The sequence below is a fragment of the Sylvia atricapilla genome, chromosome 1 (genome assembly GCF_009819655.1).
Source record: "Sylvia atricapilla isolate bSylAtr1 chromosome 1, bSylAtr1.pri, whole genome shotgun sequence".
NCBI lineage: Eukaryota > Metazoa > Chordata > Aves > Passeriformes > Sylviidae > Sylvia > Sylvia atricapilla.
The window spans coordinates 99,335,834-99,355,349 of record NC_089140.1 but is presented as its reverse complement, the minus strand read 5'-3'; the positions used below and the strand labels follow the sequence as shown (position 1 = coordinate 99,355,349).

Here is a 19,516-nt window from a genome sequence, read left to right as displayed (position 1 = left end):
CTGCCCGGCCGCTCCGCAGAGCACACCGCGCCGTGTTTTCCCCGCGCTCCATCCCCGGATGTGACGTCAGCCGTGGGATCGTCACTTCCGCAAACAGGGATGGCGGAGCGCTGAGGCGGGTGAGTGCTGGCCGGGGCAGTGCTGGGCTGTCCTCCCTGCCGCCCTCCGTGCCCCCGGGCGGACCGCCGGCCCTGGCGGGGGGGCCGCAAAGAAGCGACGGCCGGTTAACGGGAGCCTTGGCCCTGAGGCCTCCCAGCCGCCTCGTGGGGGAAGGGAAGGAGGGAAGGAAGAAAGGAGGGGGCGGGAGCGTCCCGAGGCCGGCGGGGCCATTCCCACATCACTCCAGGCGTTTTGAACTCCCCGGCTGAAGGAGCTGCTACATTGCTCTGGGCGCTTGTTTGCCATCGCTGCTTGTGAAAGTCGGAGCGTTTCACAGTTTAGGCTTTCAAAACATCTTATTGGAATAGCCGGGTGAGGATAATGAAGGGTCTGCTGCTGCCTCGCAGACGCAAACCTGACTGCCAAGTTAGGTGCCGCGCAGTAGTATAAGAATTATTTTTATAAGTTGTACCTTGAGGCCATTCGTTTTGAGGAAAGCTGCTCTGGTCTCTGGTGCCTCTGTGCAGTGGCCCACTCAGTGATGTGTTCTGGCCCTCATTAAGAGGTGATCCTGGATACGGTGGATTTGAATGTGATTTTTTTTTTTTTTTCTTTTTGCATGATTTAGGGCACTGTTTCGGAAAAGGAGTTGTCAAATTGCCCTGTCCCATGCCTTATTAAAAAGTAAGTTCTCTGCTTCCCGGTGCTGGTGTAAAGAAGGCTGGGATGCACTGCAGACCAGATGAACTTTGTGGCAGTTGTTTGCAGTCCTGCACTCTGTGTAGATATTTGTGAGGTGGAGATGTGGAAATGCAGGTGCAGCTGAATATTCCACATGTTAGTTAAGCTCAGAGCATAGTAGATATTCTTGGCAAACTGGAAAATCCACAACTGTTAAGAAAATTTGCTCATAAAAACTCGTCTTGATCTTTTTTTGAAGATACCCATTTCAAAGTATATCAGTTTAAATAACAAATTTATTAATTTGACAGAACCTGTTTGTGTTTCTAAACATAAATTGATTTGTGGGTTACCTTTTATAGGAAAGGAAAAATAAAAACATTTGGCAGTTGAGTCAATAAAGATACATAAGAATGACTCTAAAATGAAAAGTAACTATTTATCTTAATTTGAACTTATTTAAGGAGTGTTTTTAAGTTCCTTATATTGTATTGAGCTGTCTTTATTAAACAACTGGTCAAATTTGAAGCCTGTTTGTTGCGTAGGGTAAAATGCCAGAGTTGTGTCTGAAAGCCATGATCGTAACCATGAGTAAGTGAAGTTCAGCACTGAAAATTCTTGGTGGTTTGTTTCTTTTCCCTCTAGATTTTCATTCTGCTCAGTGGACCAGTCAAAATGGCTGAAGTAACCAAGACAGAAGAACAGCAAGTAGAGAAGAGTTTGGATGAAGAAGTGGAGAAAACACCTCATCCTCCAGAATCAGCTTCAGGTGTTGGGTGTGAAGGCAATAGTTCTGCTTCTGGAACAGAGCAGTCCACTGAAAATGAAAAAGAAGTTGATAGTGGTGATCAGCATGGCAGAGCAAAGAGGAATTTAGATTCTGAAGATGAACCTGCTAAGAAAGTAGTGAGTATCATTTATTTTGACCTGTTTTCAAATCCTTGTTTCGAAGCCTTAGCTCAAGAAAAGATTGAAAATATTTATGCTAGACATGTGTGAACCAGCATGAAACACCACATATGGAAATGTTTCCTAGGGAAATAACAGGTGCATAAGTGATGTTGGGCTTCACAGAGGAGAACAAGGGCTGACAATTAGAATGATAATCTAAGGACATGACTGTTCCGTCATCCATGGGGTAGCAGTCTGGTAGTGTAGGGTTTACTGGCATTAGTCCAAGTTCCATGTCTTGAGCTCAACATGTGTGCTGTTTATCTGTGTGTGCTCGGGAGGTTCTTCCATAAGGTAATTTTGTCCTTTTGCTTTTTTGATAAGGTACTGTGTAGTTTGCAAAACTCTGCAGACTGCTTCCACTGTGATTTAATTTCAGTATGATTTGTTGGCAAAGTGAATCAGTGAAAAACTTACAGGTGCTTTTTTATATTTTAAGACTACAGAAGCAGCAGAAAATACATGTCCTTTTATATGTCCACCTGGGAGGGTGAAAAGGGTAATGTTTACATGATACTGTCCTTTTATTATGTAAGAGCTTGTGGAATAGCTGATGCCTTAATACCCAGTCTAGTTCATCCTTTTGGGATTTTAAAATATAATTTGAAAATGTCTGACCTAATGTTTGGTTTGTCTGCCCAGAATTTTCCCAGGATGTTAATATATGGTTTAGCAGTCTGGCAAAATAAAGGGTTCTCTTTGTTGTGGTAAAAAACATTATTAACCCTTTCATCCTTTTAATAAGGGGGGGGGATAAGGCTTAGATGAACAAGAATTATGTTGGGTTTGTGTAGCCTAAGGGAGTAGAGAGCTGACTGAACATAGCTGCCACCATCTAGATGTTGTTGCTCATCGCTGTTTGCAGCTGAGATGTGTTGATGGTTTCTATGAGTGTGTCCCCTACACTTGTCTGAGTCAGCTGTTCTAGCTTCTGTCACCTTCACTGGCCATTCAGGGAGCCATCTGTGCTTACCCTGAAAAAGAACAGAAGTCACCAAAATATCAGCCGTCCCAGTGTGGTAATAAACAGATGATGAGGTTGTAGAGATTTCAGAGAAGTAAGGCTCTGTTCGTTTTGAATGTTACCAAAAGCATATGAAACACAGAAGGATTCACATATTGACATATATCAGCCAAACCTTCTTTTCCCTTGAGGAACTGCTGTTTGAAAAGTAAGAGGTAGTGAACTTAGGAATGTAGTGTACTGTAGTGAACTGCTAGAAATGGTTTTAGTAGTTTCATTCTGGTTTGTACTGTTATTTCAAATGCTTTTTGTGCCTCACAGAGTCCATGCTGATTGTCTCTGTTCTGTTACTTTGGATTTTATTTATAATTTGTTTTCACTTCATATATGTAGTTGAAGATTATTTTCAAGTTGAAGAAAGGTTGGGAGCTTAATATCTGGATGTAGACTGCTTCTCTGCATAACAGGGGAGGGAAGTGTTGTGTAGTACTTAAAGCAGAAGCAGGACAAAAATCTCTTGGAGTATTTTGAGTTAAGCCTAAATCAGAGACATTTCCACAGCTAACTCTTAAGCATTAGATGGAATATGTTATCAAATGATTTCTCTCATTCCTTTATCATGGTCTGTTTAAAGTTCTGGCAGTGGGGTTGTCCACTTGGACCTTGATGTGACATCAGCCAATTGGCATTTTGGTTAAATTGGCAGTTTATACACTTCTCTCAGGTGAAAACTGAATTTCTGAAACAGAGGCTTAAAATTCCTTGAGAAGGAACATTCTCTTCTTCTGTCCCAGACTTAAAAAGAATGAACTGTGTTCTTTGAGAGTGGTTGAAGGTATTGGAGAACTGAAAATTAATTATTTCTGTGAAAGAAAGATTCTGGGCAATATCTATCATCCTAAAGTTGCTTGAATGAAGTAAAAAGGGGATTAAATTTGTGAGTGTTGCTGTGATAATTGAAGTACTGACATCAGTACCAGGACAGATACGGGAAATCTCTTTAAATGATGGTGCTCTTCATAATACTGCGTGTTTGCTTTCTTAAATCCTTGAACACATGTGTCTTTTGATTAAATGACAAAGTATTAAAAAGAATTCGCTGCTTGAGTGTGTTCCTTCTGTGGTGTGATTTCTTTTCTGCAGCATGTGATTGGCCATGGGCAAGCTGTAGCTGCACATTATAATGAACTCCAGGAAGTCGGGTTGGAAAAACGTAGCCAGTCCCGCATTTTCTACCTCCGCAACTTCAATAACTGGACAAAGAGTGTCCTCATTGGTAAGCTGCTTAACTGATTACTCAGACATGATAAAAAAGTAATTAATGTTTGGGTCAAAATGTAACTTTTTCTGTTTCCTGATCTGGAGTATGACGCTTTGTTTCATAATACATAGGATGTTTTTCAGCTGCAATAAAATGTCTATATTTATATTTAATTTGAATCTCTGTGATAATGTTTTGTATTGTTGGAGTGCCAAGTGTATGCTTAAGCTTTAAATGTCAACTGACTTAAAGAGTTCATACTGGAAACTATTCTTCTCTCTGATATTTTTGAAGAGAAAACTACAGCTTTAAGTCATAAAGAATTTAAGTGTTCTTAGATTCAAACAACTACAGCTCCATCTATCTCAAATAATTTATTAGGCATTTTCCCAAAGCAGACTGCTCAGATCCTGGTTAAGCAGTTCTGCAGGAAGCTTGAACTCATAAGTATTTTCTATATTACCCATAGTCAGTGGTTGAAAAGATGGAAAGCTTAAAGGATGTAGTTCTTTAAGAATCAGCAGATTTTTATTTGAAGGCAAAGTCTGCTGCTCTACAAATTAATTCCAAATTGAGAAAACAAAGCCATCAGATATCTGCCAACAATGAAAAGAATCATCAGCACAGCGCCACAGGTTCATGAAGAGGGATCTGTGCCAGGAGATGTTGGCACCATTTGTCTTAGCATGCTGCTTTTTGTTGTGTTGTATCAGAGCAGTTAGAAGCAATATTTAGATTTCTATAAAGCTGTTCCTGAAGCCTGTGTTGAAGCCTTTCTGTCATAAAGAATTTCAGCAGTGTGGTTTTATAGCAGTTGTATCAAAACATATTTCATGTCTCCTACTGTGAAGAAAAGTTGCTAGCATGCTGATATGTTTTACATAATATGCCAACATCAGTCAGAGCAGAGAGAATCTAGACAGCGTGGAGAGAGAAGAAAAAATGTAACTGGTGTATGTAGGGTAGAAAGACAGCAAAGGAGTAGCTACTGTTAATGCAAGGCCTGGGAGAGTGAGTGAAAAACATTATGCATTTTTGTAAGCTGAATGGGAGGAGATGTTGTGGCTGATGCATTTAATTGGCTTTTTCTTTTTGCAAAAGGCTTTCCCATACTTTCAGATAACATCTGCCTTCATTATAATGCAAATGAAAGGGAACCCTGTTTCTCTACTCATCTACACGTGGTTGTTTAGCCACGTGCAGTTTTGCCTTAGCCAGAGAAACAGTTCAGAGCCTCAGTCAAGTTACATGCAAAGCTTATTAAGCACAGAAAATACTCTTCTCCACAGTTTTAAAAGTTTGTGGTTCCTTTCATCCTTCTAGAAAGAAAAGATATTTAAATTTATAACATTAAGATTTATAGGCAAAGTAAGGTCTGAGGTGTTTTAAAATTCTCAACCCCTTTTGGTTCTTTAAGCTTTTAGGTGCAGTACGAGTGCGGAGATTAGGTGCAGAGATGTGTTTATCTGTTCCTGGTTTTTATTTTCTAGGTGAATTTATTGACCGGGTACGACAGAAGAAGAGCGATATAACTGTTTTGGATCTAGGATGTGGGAAAGGTGGAGATTTGCTGAAATGGAAAAAAGGCAGAATTAAAAAACTTGTCTGTACTGGTAAGATGACACGATAACTTTTTAGGGAAAGTACATCAGGTTTTATGGGAAACCAAATACATCTCCAGTATTTTTATTTTTTTTCCAGTCAATCAGAGAATGCAATGAACACCTTTTCTGCAAAAAGTTGTATTTTTAACAACTTTTAAAACTTTTAATCTGAAGATACGACTTGATTGCCAGCAGAAACATAAGAATTATCAGTACTTAGCTTTCAGTTCAACTCCTAAATAAAAACTGGCATCACTAAAGAAAAACACCATTGCCACAGGTTGCCTTAGGCAAAATGTGGCCCTGGGGAAAAGACTGACATTTTCTATTTTATGTCTTTTCTCTCACATCTAGTCTCTTGTAGTATTTTTAATTGTTCTGAAACATACAGGAGAGTTTCATAAACCCCCCAGCGTTGTGAGAAAAATGATCTTGGGTGTTATAATCAACTAAAGATTTTCAGACTAAGAAATGGGGAAGAGCTGAAAGCTGATTAAAAAAATTCTTGTTTGAATAATTAGTTTAGATATTGGGAGATTGATACCATCTTCCCTTTTCTTTTCATTTCTTAGCTCGAAACAGGATCTTTGCGTGTGCTTTTTGCTCTCTAGCAGCCGAGAAAGCTGTGTAGTGTAGTTCGTGCCTCTAGTGTCCGGGGAAGAGGGAGAATGCTGCCTTTTCTGATTATCCTTAGTATCCTAAGGATAATCAGAGGAAGTATTACTTAACTCCAAATTTAATTAGGTACTAAAATTCCCTAAAACTTCCAGTGGGAATTATTTTGGGTACTTCACATTTTACAGTTCCTTCTTGCATTATTCAGTGGGCAGTATTTAAATACACTTAATCAATTTGCTTGCAAAGTTCTTAGGTAAATTTATTGCATATTGTCAGAAACTCAATGACTGAGAAAGAAGCAGTCTTAGAATTTTAAAAAATTCCCATGATGTGACATACCAGAAATAACTGCATTTCAACATCTTTTATATTTATATTTTTAAGAATATTAAGAATCCCAGGGAGCTGAGCTGTTTCAACAGAACTGAAGATAATTTTTTTATCCTGCCATATTGTACCTTCTGTGTTTCAGTAATCATTCTGGTTTTCTTGTCTGAAGAGCAGTGTACACACTGCTTTAAAAATTTCATTTATACTATTTATTATCTTTCCATATATAGACATTGCTGACATTTCTGTGCAACAGTGCAAGCACCGCTATGAAGAAATGAAATCCCGATGTCGGTACAATGAACATATTTTTGATGCAGAATTCATACAAGCAGATAGTACCAAGGTACAGTTCTCGTGCTTTGTGATGTTCTTGAGATTTAATGTTCTTCATGGTAGTGCTGTAACATTTTGGGTGTATGCATTTTAAATTGGATTATTGTACTGCCAGGAGAATTAGCCGTACGGGTTACGGGAAGGGTTGCTTAAGTGGTACTTAGGTGCATTTTGCTGCTGTTGTGTCGTGTAACATTCCTGAAGCCTGAATGTCTTTTCCAGGTGGTAAATCTGGTGCTTTCACTATCTTTTACTCGACAAGGGGAGCAGAATCACTGTTTAGCTTTGGAGTTCTGTGAGCCAGCATGGGATGTTGGAAGCTGTTTTGGTGAATGCTGGAATAAATAAAGGACCTTTTCTGATTTGACTTGTACGCTTAAAATTTTTTCTTTCTAGTGGCTTTTTGGTTACTGTAATAGATACCTTTAAAACTTGTGTGGTAGAGCAGGTTTCTTAGACTGTCTTGGAGGCAGTGGTGAATGCATGGCTGAGGCTTAGGAAACAGTCCTGTAACCAGAATTGCTTTTGCTTCCTAGAAGTGCAGGCTGAGAGTGCCCTGCTGATGGAGGCTGAGAGACAGAACACACAGATATGCAGATATACATAACCTATATATATGTATATAGAGATATACATAACCTACAGCTTGCAGCATATCGGTGGAAAAGCTGAACCTGTTCTCAGCCTTGCATGAAGGGTTGTTTGCTTGAATTCTTGGTTGCCTTTGCTTCTTCTGAGAAATAGTCTGTTGGAGGTTCATGTCATCTCTTTTGACTTAGAGGCGAGAGAAAAGAGAGATTCTCATGTTGCTATTACAGCTCAGTCTTAGATGCATATGTATTTTGTGTTGCATGCTTTGTTCTGTCCTTACACTTGGCACACAAATGTTCATTTCCCTGACTTTGGATCTCTATCATGAATGTTTTATATCCTGTGAAATCTAATTCTGCCCACCTCTTTTTCTCATTTTCCTATGTCTTTTTCTATGTCTGCTGAGTAGAGTGTCCAAGCAAGCTTTAACCTGACAAATTTAAGGGGTCCAAGTTCTTCAGATTTTAGTTACTTGGTCTGGGATGGGGAGGAGTACATTGGTGATGAACATGGGTGAAAATACAGACAAGTACAGCTTGTTGGGCAGGGCAAACTGCTATATTTGAAACATCCCCCTTGCCTCTCAAGTGCATATTTTGTGGGTCAGTTTTCATTATGGAGACTTATTAAACTGAAATTCATTTTATTACAGATTTTTTTTTCCAGCCTAATAGTGGCCAGTTGTAAAACCTCAGCAATAAAGTATTTCTGGAAACTATAAGTTAACTAACCTTGGGTTTTGGTCTTGCAGGTGTAACAATGTTACTTGACAATATGAAAAAGATTTGAGGACATTATAACTTTGAAAGAGGTGTATATTCTTGTTGTTTCTAAATGTTGTGTATGGGGTTTGTGTAAGGGGAGAGCATTTTCTTATTCTTATCTTTTTCATCTTTGTTGAATTTGTAAAGGAATGGGAGCTAAAAGGTGAAACTTAGGAGAATTCAAAGGATTATGGAAGTATATGATAGAAGATTTAAGTGAATCATGCTTGTTTCTGTAATTCTTTTTTTATCTGTTGCAGGATCTCTTGTCTTCCAAGTACAGTGATCCAGACATGCGCTTTGACATTTGCAGTTGTCAATTTGTTTACCACTACTCATTTGAGACATATGAGCAGGCTGACATGATGCTTAAAAATGCTTGTGGGAACCTCTCTCCTGGAGGTTATTTCATTGGCACCACTCCAAACAGCTTTGAGCTTGTGTAAGTATTCTTATGTCCTGTTAGCCTTCCAAAGCTCTGTGAAGCATTAAGTGATAGATGCTCTTGCAGTGCTACAATATGTTTGTGCAAACAAAAGCAATTTTTTTGCAACGATTTTGGATTCTAGTAAAAAAAAACAAACCTCACTCATGATCTTGACTCAAACAGGTAAAGCAATACTAACCTTTGTCTCTTGTCCTCATGGCTCTTCTCTTAGAGAGTATTACGTGTTTATACACTTCATTCCTCTGTCATGACATTAGTAGTTTCAAAATGGCTACAGCATGAAGAAGAACTGTCAAGGTTTTGTGGTTGTTTCCAGAAGCCTGTCTTGTCTATGTAGATTGTCCGTGTGTCTGGGCTAAAGGTTCATCTTCCAGGTCCATTTAGTTGTATGGGAATGTTATGAATTGGTATGTTGTATGGGAATGATAAACGGTTAAAACACAGCATGCTGCTCCATTCGTTGTTTCATTGCCTTATGAGATAAGGGAAGTGGGAGGCTAGAGAGATACACTTTCAGGCTTCCTGTGTGTAGTTTTATCTATCTGTTAAACACTGGTCAATAAATGTTTGTTTATATCTCATTCTATAGAAAGAGACTCGAAGCTTCAGAAACAAATTCATTTGGGAATGATGTGTACAATGTGAAATTTGAAAAGAAGGGAGACTATCCCTTATTTGGCTGCAAATATGATTTTCACTTGGAAGAAGTGGTTGATGTCCCTGAGTTTTTGGTTTACTTTCCCTTACTGGAAGAGTAAGTTAAGTTTTAAATTCATTATACAATAAAAGCTGTGGAACATAATAAACATTTGTTTAGTTTATGTGTCATTGCATAATGCTTGCGAAAAATTATGTTTTGGCTTTCTTAGTGTATTTTTCAGTTCTTAATTTTTTGTTGTTGCTTCAAATACCAAGGTTTCTCTCATTTCCATGCACAACTGTTACCTGTCCATTGAACTCTGCTGAAGGTGCTATGGTCAGAAGCTGTAAGGGCCTTATGTCTCATGAGGGAACACGTGATCTGATACAGATCTGGATCTGTCAGCTAACCTTTAGAACTGTCAGCTTTTTCTTCATTAATTGTAACTTTTGAGGGGTTCCTTTCTATACCTCTTTTTTAGTCTTTCAATAAACTTTGCTGTTTATCTTCATCATGGTGCCTTTTTCTTGTCTTGTTGATCTATCTTTTGATGTTAATAGGATTTTTGCTATGATAACTTTTTTCTTCCTCTAAATCATCTTCATTTGTAAGCATATATTTTGCTGTTACCTCTGTGTGACCTCAGATTTGGTTTTCCCAGCTGTGTTCTGAGGTACAGGCAAATCTTTCCATCCTGTTTTTTTTCCTGTTGTTCAAGCTCAGTATGGTTAAACAGTATTAAGCTTTCCCTTCCAGCCTGTTCAAGAACTTCATTTGTTGTTGTCTGTGAAAAATAGCAGCATCTGTCACTGATAGCAGTAACTTCAGTGTTGCATGTCCATGATGTCTACATATAAATGAAATGTAAGCCACTAAATACAATAGAAAGAAGTCCTCTAAATATATTTATAATATCTGACATGATAAATACTGTAGGAAAAAGTGTAGTCTTCCTGGAAGTCAGCATGGAACTTCGGTGTTTTTAGAAGAGACCTTTTCTATTAAAATGTTTGTAAGTTACTTCTGTGTAGATTTATATTGTCGTAATTAAATAAAAAAGTACTGTTTGTGGTGATACTGCAGCTTTTTTCATCTAAGTGTCTTTACTAAGAAAAAAAGTTGTAAAACAGTGTAATCCTAGTGAATGCCATAAGATGTCACTGTGGCTTAAAATTGTTCCTTTGAATATAAAGCCACAATAATTTGCTGCTTCCCTAATTAAGGTTATTATTTTGACAGAATGGCAAAGAAGCATGGTATGAAATTAGTCTACAAAATGACATTTCGGGAATTCTATGAAGAAAAAATCAAGAACAACGAGCATAAAATGCTCTTGAGGAGAATGCAGGCCCTGGAGGTAAATTTGGAGTTGACTTGTTTGATTTTAATAGCATTTTTCCTATTGTTAATTTTGTGCAATAATTGCAGTTCCCTTTGTGAACATCTTGCAACTAATTAAGGGCTACCCGTAGAAAGTATATAGTTCTTGGGACTGAAAGTGTGACTCTAGTTGTTGACCTTGACTGGCTGCCAGACACCCACTGACCTGCACTCTTGTTCCCTCTTCCCAAAAGGAAGGCAGTAGAAAACAGAGAAAAAAAACCTTGTGGGTCAAGATAAATTCAAGCAGATTGCTTAGCAATTACTGTCACAGACAAAACAGACTGAACTTTGAGAAGGTTAATTTACTTAATTGTGGAAAAAAAAGAAAAAGTAGAAAGTAAAAATCATGAAAATCTAAAAACACCTTTATCTCACCCATTGCGTGTTCCCAGGTTCAGCTTCATTTGTTCACTCCTGACCTTTCTACTTCCTCTCCCTTCCTCTGTGGGGAAAGGGGGATTGTGGTTTGTTCATAACACTTTTTCTCTCTCTCCTTCCTCCTCACACTCTTCTCTTGGTCCAGCACAGGTCCCACCCAATAGATGATTCAGGTTTTGAGGATAATATTTCAATGTTGAGGCAAGTTTCTGTTCCTGTGAAGTAGGAAACCAAAGCCCAAGAATCATGAGAAGTGTTAGATAGTGGTGACTGTAATCCATTTCTTCCTCAACAAGAGACTGAAAGCTGGATATTTGTGCAAGGAATATTGACTGAAAAGACAGAAAGGAATCCTTTTATGAATAAAAGGACAGTCTGTGTTCGTAGAAGAAAATGCTACTTAACTGCCCAATGTTTTTGCCTCTTTTTGATTTATTTGGTGGGGTTGTGGTTTTTTTTTTTTTTTTTTTTTTTTTTTTTTTTTTTTTTTTTTTTTTTTTGTTATCCACAGGTTCTTACCCTGGATAACTTTAGCAGCTTCAGAGAAGCTTTTCCAGGCCACCTTTGAGGCTTTGGTTTTACTTGCAGTCCTCTGTGTTTCCCTCCTCCCTCAAACAGTAGAATTCTTCAGCAGAAAACTCTCAGATCAAGTAACTGGTGACTTACACAACTGAGTCACAGACTGCAACTTGACTGCACTTGGTGACTCGGAAAGTGATGGTGCTGTGTATGGGCTCACACTAGCAGCTGCACAGAGACACAGCCTTTGACTTACCATCTTCCTTCTTAGGGAAGTGAGATTTGTCTTAAGGTAGTGGCCACTTTCAGTTGAGGACTAAATTTTTACTATCAGGTACATTTACACAGATCACTAGTAACTGGGATCCTTAATACGTACATCTTGGTTTTGAAGAACCTGTTGTATACTTCTGTTACAGCTTGTGTGTTATTGAAGCATTTTAATTGTTCTGCTTGAAATTATAGTTGCCTGTTTTTTAATAGTACTGCTGAAGAGATGCTGGTGTAGTTGCTCTTCTAAAAGAAGGTAAATCTGAGTAATGCTCATAATGAGCTGTACCTGAAGGAGAGTGTCTATAGTAATTCTGTTTTCCCTGCTTTAGAGACATAAGGATAAATCTTAATTTATAATTCTTGAGTGTCAGATTTTCTGGTAAGTAGGGAATATCAGACCTGTTCCTGAGGATGCTATAAAGGAGAGACCTAAATTTAAATTATTTTTAAGACTTACTGACCTCTGTCATGGACTGTGTTGTGACAAACCCTTTACTTGATGTGATTAATGTATCTCACTACTCAATGTTTTGTTCTGTGTTCTGCAGCCATATTCTACACATGGTGATTCCAGGCTTGTTTCTGATAAACCTGAAGATTATGAGCATGCAAAAGAGTTTATCAAAGATGGCAAGGCAAAGTTACCATTGGTAAGTTCCTTTATACTTCACTAGAGATAATGGTGTCATAAAGTTGAGGTCCTGATCTTTCAAACTGTGGTACCTTCTTCATTCCAACTGCAGTGAAGTTGATATGAGTGTCTTGTAGCGTGTGAAAAATTGTAGAGCTGCAGTGCTGAGGGGTTCATAAAATCTGTATCCAATGCTCAAAGGATCAAATTCACTTAATTTGGTATCTGTTAAGAAATTTGTAAAAATGCAGAAGGGAAAGGATATTCTTCCCTCTTACTTAACAGCTGTTCTAACTATTCTTAGTTTGAGGAATCTTCTTATATTTCTGGATCTTCACAATACTGATTTAAAGCATTAGTTCCAATCCTGTGATGGGAGGCTTCAAAGCTTTCCTCATAACACTGTGTGTATTTGAAATCATTCTTTCCATTTTCATCAGTACGGGATAAGGGTGGTCAGCTTAAAGTTTTTCCACTTGGTTTTGTTGTTTGGGTTTTGTTGTTGTTTTTTTTTTAATCATTGATTTACCTACTGTTAATATTCTGAGTTCTTGATGATGTAGTCCTCTTACTGCGAATATAAAAATCCTGCATCAAGAGACAAAAAACCCCTGCCCTCTACATTTGAAATTAAAAAAAAATTAAAGAGAAAAATGCTTGTTTTAAGAAATAGGCTTAAGAACATGAGAACAGCCAACTCAGACCAAAGACATCTGTTGCCAAGTGCTGTTTTAAAAGATGAACTATTTGGTCAGGTTTGGTCAGTGAGTAACATATGGACTAAATTATGGCCCCAGTAAGGACTCCTTGGATGGGGATGGAGTGGGCAGAGCAGAAAATCAGCTGCTTCTTGTTGCCTTATGTTTCTTAAGGGATGGGGTAAATTGCAGCAGCTTTTTACTTGTGAACCTGCCCTGCTTTCACCTGATCAGCTGAGCTGGGATTTTCCTAGGCTGGAAGGCAGGCTGTTTTTCCATAATGTGGGGTGAGAGTTAGTCTCTTGCAGAGTTTCTGTGTGCAGGGGTGTGTTGTTGGGTGGAGGCAGGCAGTGTTCCTGAGGAAGGTGGCAGCACCATGGTGTAGCACCTTTTCTTTTCTGTGCGGTCTTTTCCTGACTTCTGCACAAATACTGGGTCTGAACAGCAGCTGGAGCCAGGTCAAGTCACACTGGTGCATGCTCTGCATTGCAGAGGCATCCAGACCGACAGACTGTTGGCCCATTCTCCTGTACCTGTTTAATTTAGGTGTGTTCCATTACCTAGGTCTTCCAGTTCCAGAGCATCATAGTTAATGGAGTTAATAAATATCTGTGGTCTACAGTAATGCTTTTCTTGCCCCTAAATAGCCAGTCAATGGGAGTAGTTAGACATTGGTCAGTGAAAGATCGATCAGCCAAATCAGTGTTTTATTGTTTCCTTTTTTTGTTGTTGAAATGGGTTTTTTTTGTCTCCTAGGGAACCTTGAGTAAGTCTGAATGGGAAGCAACAAGTAAGTGATGGTTTTGAAAACAGTATTGACTGAATGACTGCTTTGAAAAGTGTGTAAAATAGCCTGTTAATCATGGAAGAAAATCCTGATTTTAAATATAATAAGATGTTGTTATTTGTGTAATTCAAAATTTATGTGTATAGATTATGTAGTGTGTAAATCTCAAGAAATTGGGAGGGAAATGCATAAGGGCAGCCAACCAGGATTTATGGTTTTGTAGGCCATTATAGTACTTGTGTTAGTAGTTTAAAAACAAAAAGTGCTGTTTACTTCACAGGTGAGAAATATGTTCACTCTGCTTTTTAAAATTATTATCTGATTTTTGAATCTATGAGTTATAAGGTAGACATAAATTCCAGCAATCTAGAAGTATTACCTCAATTATCTATTTGAGAGGAGTTTTTAATATAATTTTATACCTTTTTATACCTAATAGAGATTTACACCTTTAAAAGTTCAGTGATTACTGTGTTTCCTGACTAGTCTATTTTTCCAGAAACACATGGAGTATTGAGCTTCTGATTAGATTATAAACACAGCTTGTTCCTTACATGGAGCTTTGCATTGTTGCTAAGGAATGTCTGATAAGCTTGTCTCAAAAGTTTTGCAAGTAGCTATGGCACCTCATTCATTAAAATACAAGTTGAATTCAAGTGGAAATCTGTAAATGTTTAATTAGACCTGTGATCTCAAGTAACTGATTAAACATATCTGTCTGGTATGGAGCACAGGGACATCTGGCATTGGTTATATGCCTACTAAGAGTCTTCTGAGGGTGCTGGCATGGACTGTACGAGTATCCATTAATAGAATCATACTGTTCTGACCTTGAAAAAATGCTATAATTTCATCTTTGTCCATCAAAATTTAAAAGAGCAAAATTGACAATATGTATAATGAGTTAATTCACTTTTCCATTAAAAATGAAGTTAATAATATCAGCTCTGATTGTCCATTACTGCACATATGAAGGAGTCTTTAAACTTAACTTGCATATGACTTTTTATGTGCTAGTGAATGTTTATTATATGTAGAATGGCACAGTAATTTATGAATTTCATTCACATTTCTGAAAACATGTAAAACTGTGCTGGAGTGGAATGCTAGAGTTACTCACTGGAAAATCATAAGATCTTTTGTAATTTCAATTATCTGCTAACAGGTTGTTTGGGCATAATATTAACCTGGTTACATTTTGAAAACTTAGTTACTGAGTCACCAGGGAAGCTGAAACTTTAAATACTCCCATTTTCTTTTTTAGGTATTTACTTGGTATTTGCATTTGAGAAGCAACCATGAAACTTCACATACGGGGTGCAGCAAGAAGAGATCATATCCATGTGCAAGTTGGAATGATCAGAAATCCATTGTGGCAACTATTTTTTTATTTTTTATTTTTTAATTATCAGACATGTGCAGGACACTACCAAAAACTAGAGCAAGCTCGTGATTCAGAGTTACATTGCCTGTCTGTGACAGATGGACTTGTGTGTGTATATATAAGAAAGATTCTGAACCAGTCTTTTTAAGCATTTGTAAGCAATCTGCATGCTCTCAAAACCTGTGTTTGAACTCACATAACTTTGTTAGAAGCAAATGTTTTGTTTGTAGAAGTATGTTTGTGATTACGAGCCTGACTCTGCACTTTCTGAAGTTGATGGAAGAATGTTAACTTCAGTAATGCAGAATGAGGGCCTAAAAACTGTTCTGCAGAGCTCTGTTAGTTCATAATGAGATCTGCTCAGCATAGAGGGTATGTCTACATTGCATGCAGAGCAAAAAAATACCTGAGTCAGTTTGAGAACCTCTGTGCTGTGCTCAAGCCTGCATTGTAAATCTACCTTAGTGGTATTCATGGCGTAGTTTACATGGTAAAATCCCATGATGTTCTTGTTTTTCCTGCTTGCTGATATGTAGTGTCACTTCATGATGCTTTTAAGATTAAATGACTTTGTTCTGTACAAAACTGCTCTGAAAGTACTTAATTTCTAACGTTTTAAATCTCTACTTTGTTTTCCAAATACGGCTATGCCGTGATCAGTAATAGCTGCTTACATTAGATTACTGAACATTTTTTATTGTATTAAAGACTCTCACGACTTTTCAAGAGTTTTAGTGTTTCTTGAAACTTACTAGACAGATCTTAGGATGCCTTTTTTTCTTGTTTCATAGAATTCCAAATGGGCTTGGCAGTAGGTTGAGCTGTTGGTGGTGATGGGGACCTCATTGCAGTCTTAAGGCATTGGAAACATGGTCGTGTCATGGATTATGAACCAAAAGGGGAGCCTGTGTAGTATTTGAGGATACCAGCAGTTCCCTCTGTAAGGGAGGGCTTTGTACATGCATACACATTCTGGTACCTATGGATAACAATCCCCAAATTAGAGCCACATACTTTGTTTGGGAATGTAATCAAATGATACCAGTGGGCAGAACAGTGCCTAACTACCATCATAACTGCTTGTTAGTCTCTTAGAGCTGGCTTAGAGATTTCTGTATGGTGCTTGTTCAACTTTCCATGTGCTTGTAGCCACCCATTACTGATAAGTCTTGAATACTTCATGTTTTTTCTCTCCAGTTTTGGGCTAGCAGTAGCTGATGGCTGCTGTTGGCTAATAGATTTAACATAGAGATGAAATGATAATGGTACATGAGTATTTTGAAAAATTATAGCAAACCTAGAAGAGAACATTTCTGTTAAGACTTAAATGTTCAAAATATAAGAGTTTTCAGTTGTATTGCTTTCCCCTGTAATTACGTTGTACTCTTTTCTCCGTTGCTCCTATTTTTTTATTGTCTAGAAGAACACCTGTAACCTTCACTGTAGCAGTGGAATCTGTCAGTTCTGCTGCTGAAATTAAGACAAGATGTTCTTGTCTGCTAGAATTAGTACTCATGAAACTAGCTAAAAATGATGACACTTTAGAGGTGCTGAAATGTTTCTTTGAAATTTGTGTGTGTCAAAGCTAGTTTTGTTGGATTTCTTGTATCAAATTTCATTTGAAAATACATTGTTATGCTATTTTTGGAAGAAATAAGAATAATAAAAAACAGAGGGAATACAGCGGAGTGTCTTTCCTCTTTTAAGCGAATCTTAACATACCAATCACAGAATCCCATAATGGTAGAATTTGGGAGGGTCCTCTGGAGGTCATTTGGTCCAACCCCCTCCCCTGCCCAAGCATGTTCACCCAGTGCTGATTGCCCAGGACCTTGTCCAGACAGCTTTTGAACAGCTCCAGTGGTGGGGGCTCCACAACCTCGTTGGGCATCCTGTGCCAGTGTTTGGTCACTCTCACAGTAGAAGATTCCTGGTGCTCAGAGGGAACTCCTGCGTTTCAACAAGTGCCCATTGCCTCTTGCCCTGTAACTAGGCACACAGCAAAGCCCCTTTCCTCCAGGGCATTGTCCCATCAGATTCTACCATGCAGACCTTTGAAAGGGCAAACATCTGCTCTTTTGAGGACCAATGTTGTGCTTGGTTTTTTGCTCTGCTAATGCATCTTAGGATCTTAAACTCCAGTATCTCATGCTCGCTGCAGCCAGGGTTGCCTTTGAGCTTCACATCTTCAACAAGCTCCTTGTTCGGGCGTATGAGGTCCAGCAGAATATCTCTTCGGTTCCTCTGTCACTTGGGTCGGGAAGTCATTGGTGCTCAGGAACCTCCTTAATTGCTTTTATCTTTCTGTGTTATGCCTCCTGTAGCTGTTGAGGACCGGGGCCTGTAGATGTGAAGCTGCTTCCAGCCATAGAGAACCTCATCCATTTCTCTGTTAGGGTGAACAACCAACAGCCACTATAATGTCACCTGTACTTGTCATCTTCTTAGTTCTTACCCTGTAAAATAATCTCTTCATTGCAGGGCTCCAGTCATACAGGTCATCTTGCCATTTCTCTGTGATTCTAGCAAGATCACAGCCCTGCAACATTTCCTGGTAAATGCCATGTCTTCCCAGTAGAACCATATGACTTTAGAGAAGGAATTGAAAGTGAGCAGAGCATTTAGGTTCTCAGGACTTCTGATGAGACATTGAAGATGGGGGAGGGCTAAGGTCATCTGAGCTGGATGATTTTTTGCAATGGAAGGAATCTCCTGAATTAAGAAGTTGGAGGTGTGATACCTGCACTAATTAAGTGGTTTCCATTTTTAAATTCACTTTACACAATAAAGATAATCAGAAATGGCAACTGAACTTTGTAGGTAATTTTGTCCTCCCTCAACTAGGTGGTGAGATGTATTAGTTGGGAATAGGAGCTAGAAAACATGTAAGCTTTTCCTCTTGTTTCTTCCCTAATGGCAAACAGTTGAGAATTGTGCTGGAACTGAGTGGTTCAGCATGTAGTTCCTGGGGAGGGCCAACAGAGCTGAGAAACTGTTTTGTGCTTAGGTTAAGTAGATTCCTTGCTGCAGGAAACGCCTCAGTTTGCCATGAAAATGCATTTATGATAATCCTGTGTTAAAGAAGATGTAATTGTTCCTTGATTAGATATTCTGAAACCTTATAGCAAAGCAATGAAATGAGATACTGTTATTTGCGGAGGAAATGTGTTATATCAGTGCTGTATTGTAAAAATTTGCTTTTGTGACTTACACATCAGTGTGGTAGAAATTGCTGCAAAACACTTAAGTGTATGCTGTGTTTCATGCTTAAGTTTTAAGCAAATGCATAAGCAAATGTGTTGCCTGGTGGAAGGTATTTTATTGACTTAAGAAAACAGACTTTGAGAATGGTTTTGGTTGGAAGGGACCTTAAAAAATCATCTAGTTCTACCTTCCCTGCTGTGGCTGGAAACGCCTTTCACTAGAACAGGTAGTGCAGACCTCCGTCCAACCTGGCCTTGAACACTTCCAGGGATGAAGCTTAAATGTTCAAAATAGAAGAGTTTTTAGTTGTATTGCTTTCCCCCTGTAGTTAGGTTGTACTCTTTCCTCCACAGCTCCTATTTTTTTTTGTTTTGGGTAGCCTGTTCCAGTGTCCCATCACCCTGAAAGTAAAGAATATCTTTCTAATACCTAATTCAAATCTACTCTCAGTTTGAAGGCATTTCCCCTTGTTCTGCTACTACATGCCCTTGTAAAAAGTCCCTCTCCATCTTTCTTGTGGGCTCCTTTTGAGTACTGGAAGGCTGCTCTAAGGTCACACCGCAGCCTCTTTTCCAGGCTGAACAATCCCAGTTCTCTCAGCCTTTCCTCATAGGAGAGGTGCTCCATCCCTGTGGTCAACTTGGTGGCCCTCCCCTGGACTCAGTCTCCAACAGGTCCATGTCCTTCCTGTGCTGGGACCCCAGAGCTGGATGCAGCACTGCAGTGGGGTCTCACCAGAGCAGAGTAGAGGGGCAGAATCCCCTCCCTTGCTCTGCTGGCCTCACTGATTTGATTGCAGCCCAGGATTCTATTGGCTTTCTGGGCTCCTAGCACACATTGCTGGCTCATTCCCAGCCTCTCATCCAGCAGAATCCCCAAGTCCTTCTGGGCAGGGCTGTTGTCAATTGGTTCATTTCCCAGTCTTTATTGATACTGGGGGTTATCCTGACCCAGGGGCAGGACTTTGCACTG

At 38.9% G+C, this 19,516-nt stretch overlaps 1 protein-coding gene across 2 annotated transcripts; it reads left to right on the top strand.

Annotated features, from left to right (window-relative positions):
- The first annotated feature begins 54 nt into the window (after nucleotides 1-54).
- On the top strand, nucleotides 55-17,023 carry RNMT (RNA guanine-7 methyltransferase). Of its 2 annotated transcripts, none has more exons than XM_066328571.1 (11): nucleotides 55-119; nucleotides 1,426-1,686; nucleotides 3,839-3,971; nucleotides 5,447-5,569; nucleotides 6,739-6,854; nucleotides 8,460-8,641; nucleotides 9,237-9,401; nucleotides 10,527-10,644; nucleotides 12,389-12,490; nucleotides 13,926-13,959; nucleotides 15,221-17,023. In XM_066328571.1, exons 2-11 carry the CDS (start codon nucleotides 1,456-1,458, stop codon nucleotides 15,256-15,258), a joined length of 1,242 nt encoding a protein of 413 aa, XP_066184668.1. In that variant the 5' UTR covers nucleotides 55-119; nucleotides 1,426-1,455; the 3' UTR covers nucleotides 15,259-17,023. The 2 variants fall into 2 exon arrangements, with proteins under 2 accessions (XP_066184668.1, XP_066184677.1); XM_066328580.1 differs by lacking the exon at nucleotides 55-119 and adding an exon at nucleotides 320-471.
- Nucleotides 17,024-19,516: the final 2,493 nt, after the last annotated feature.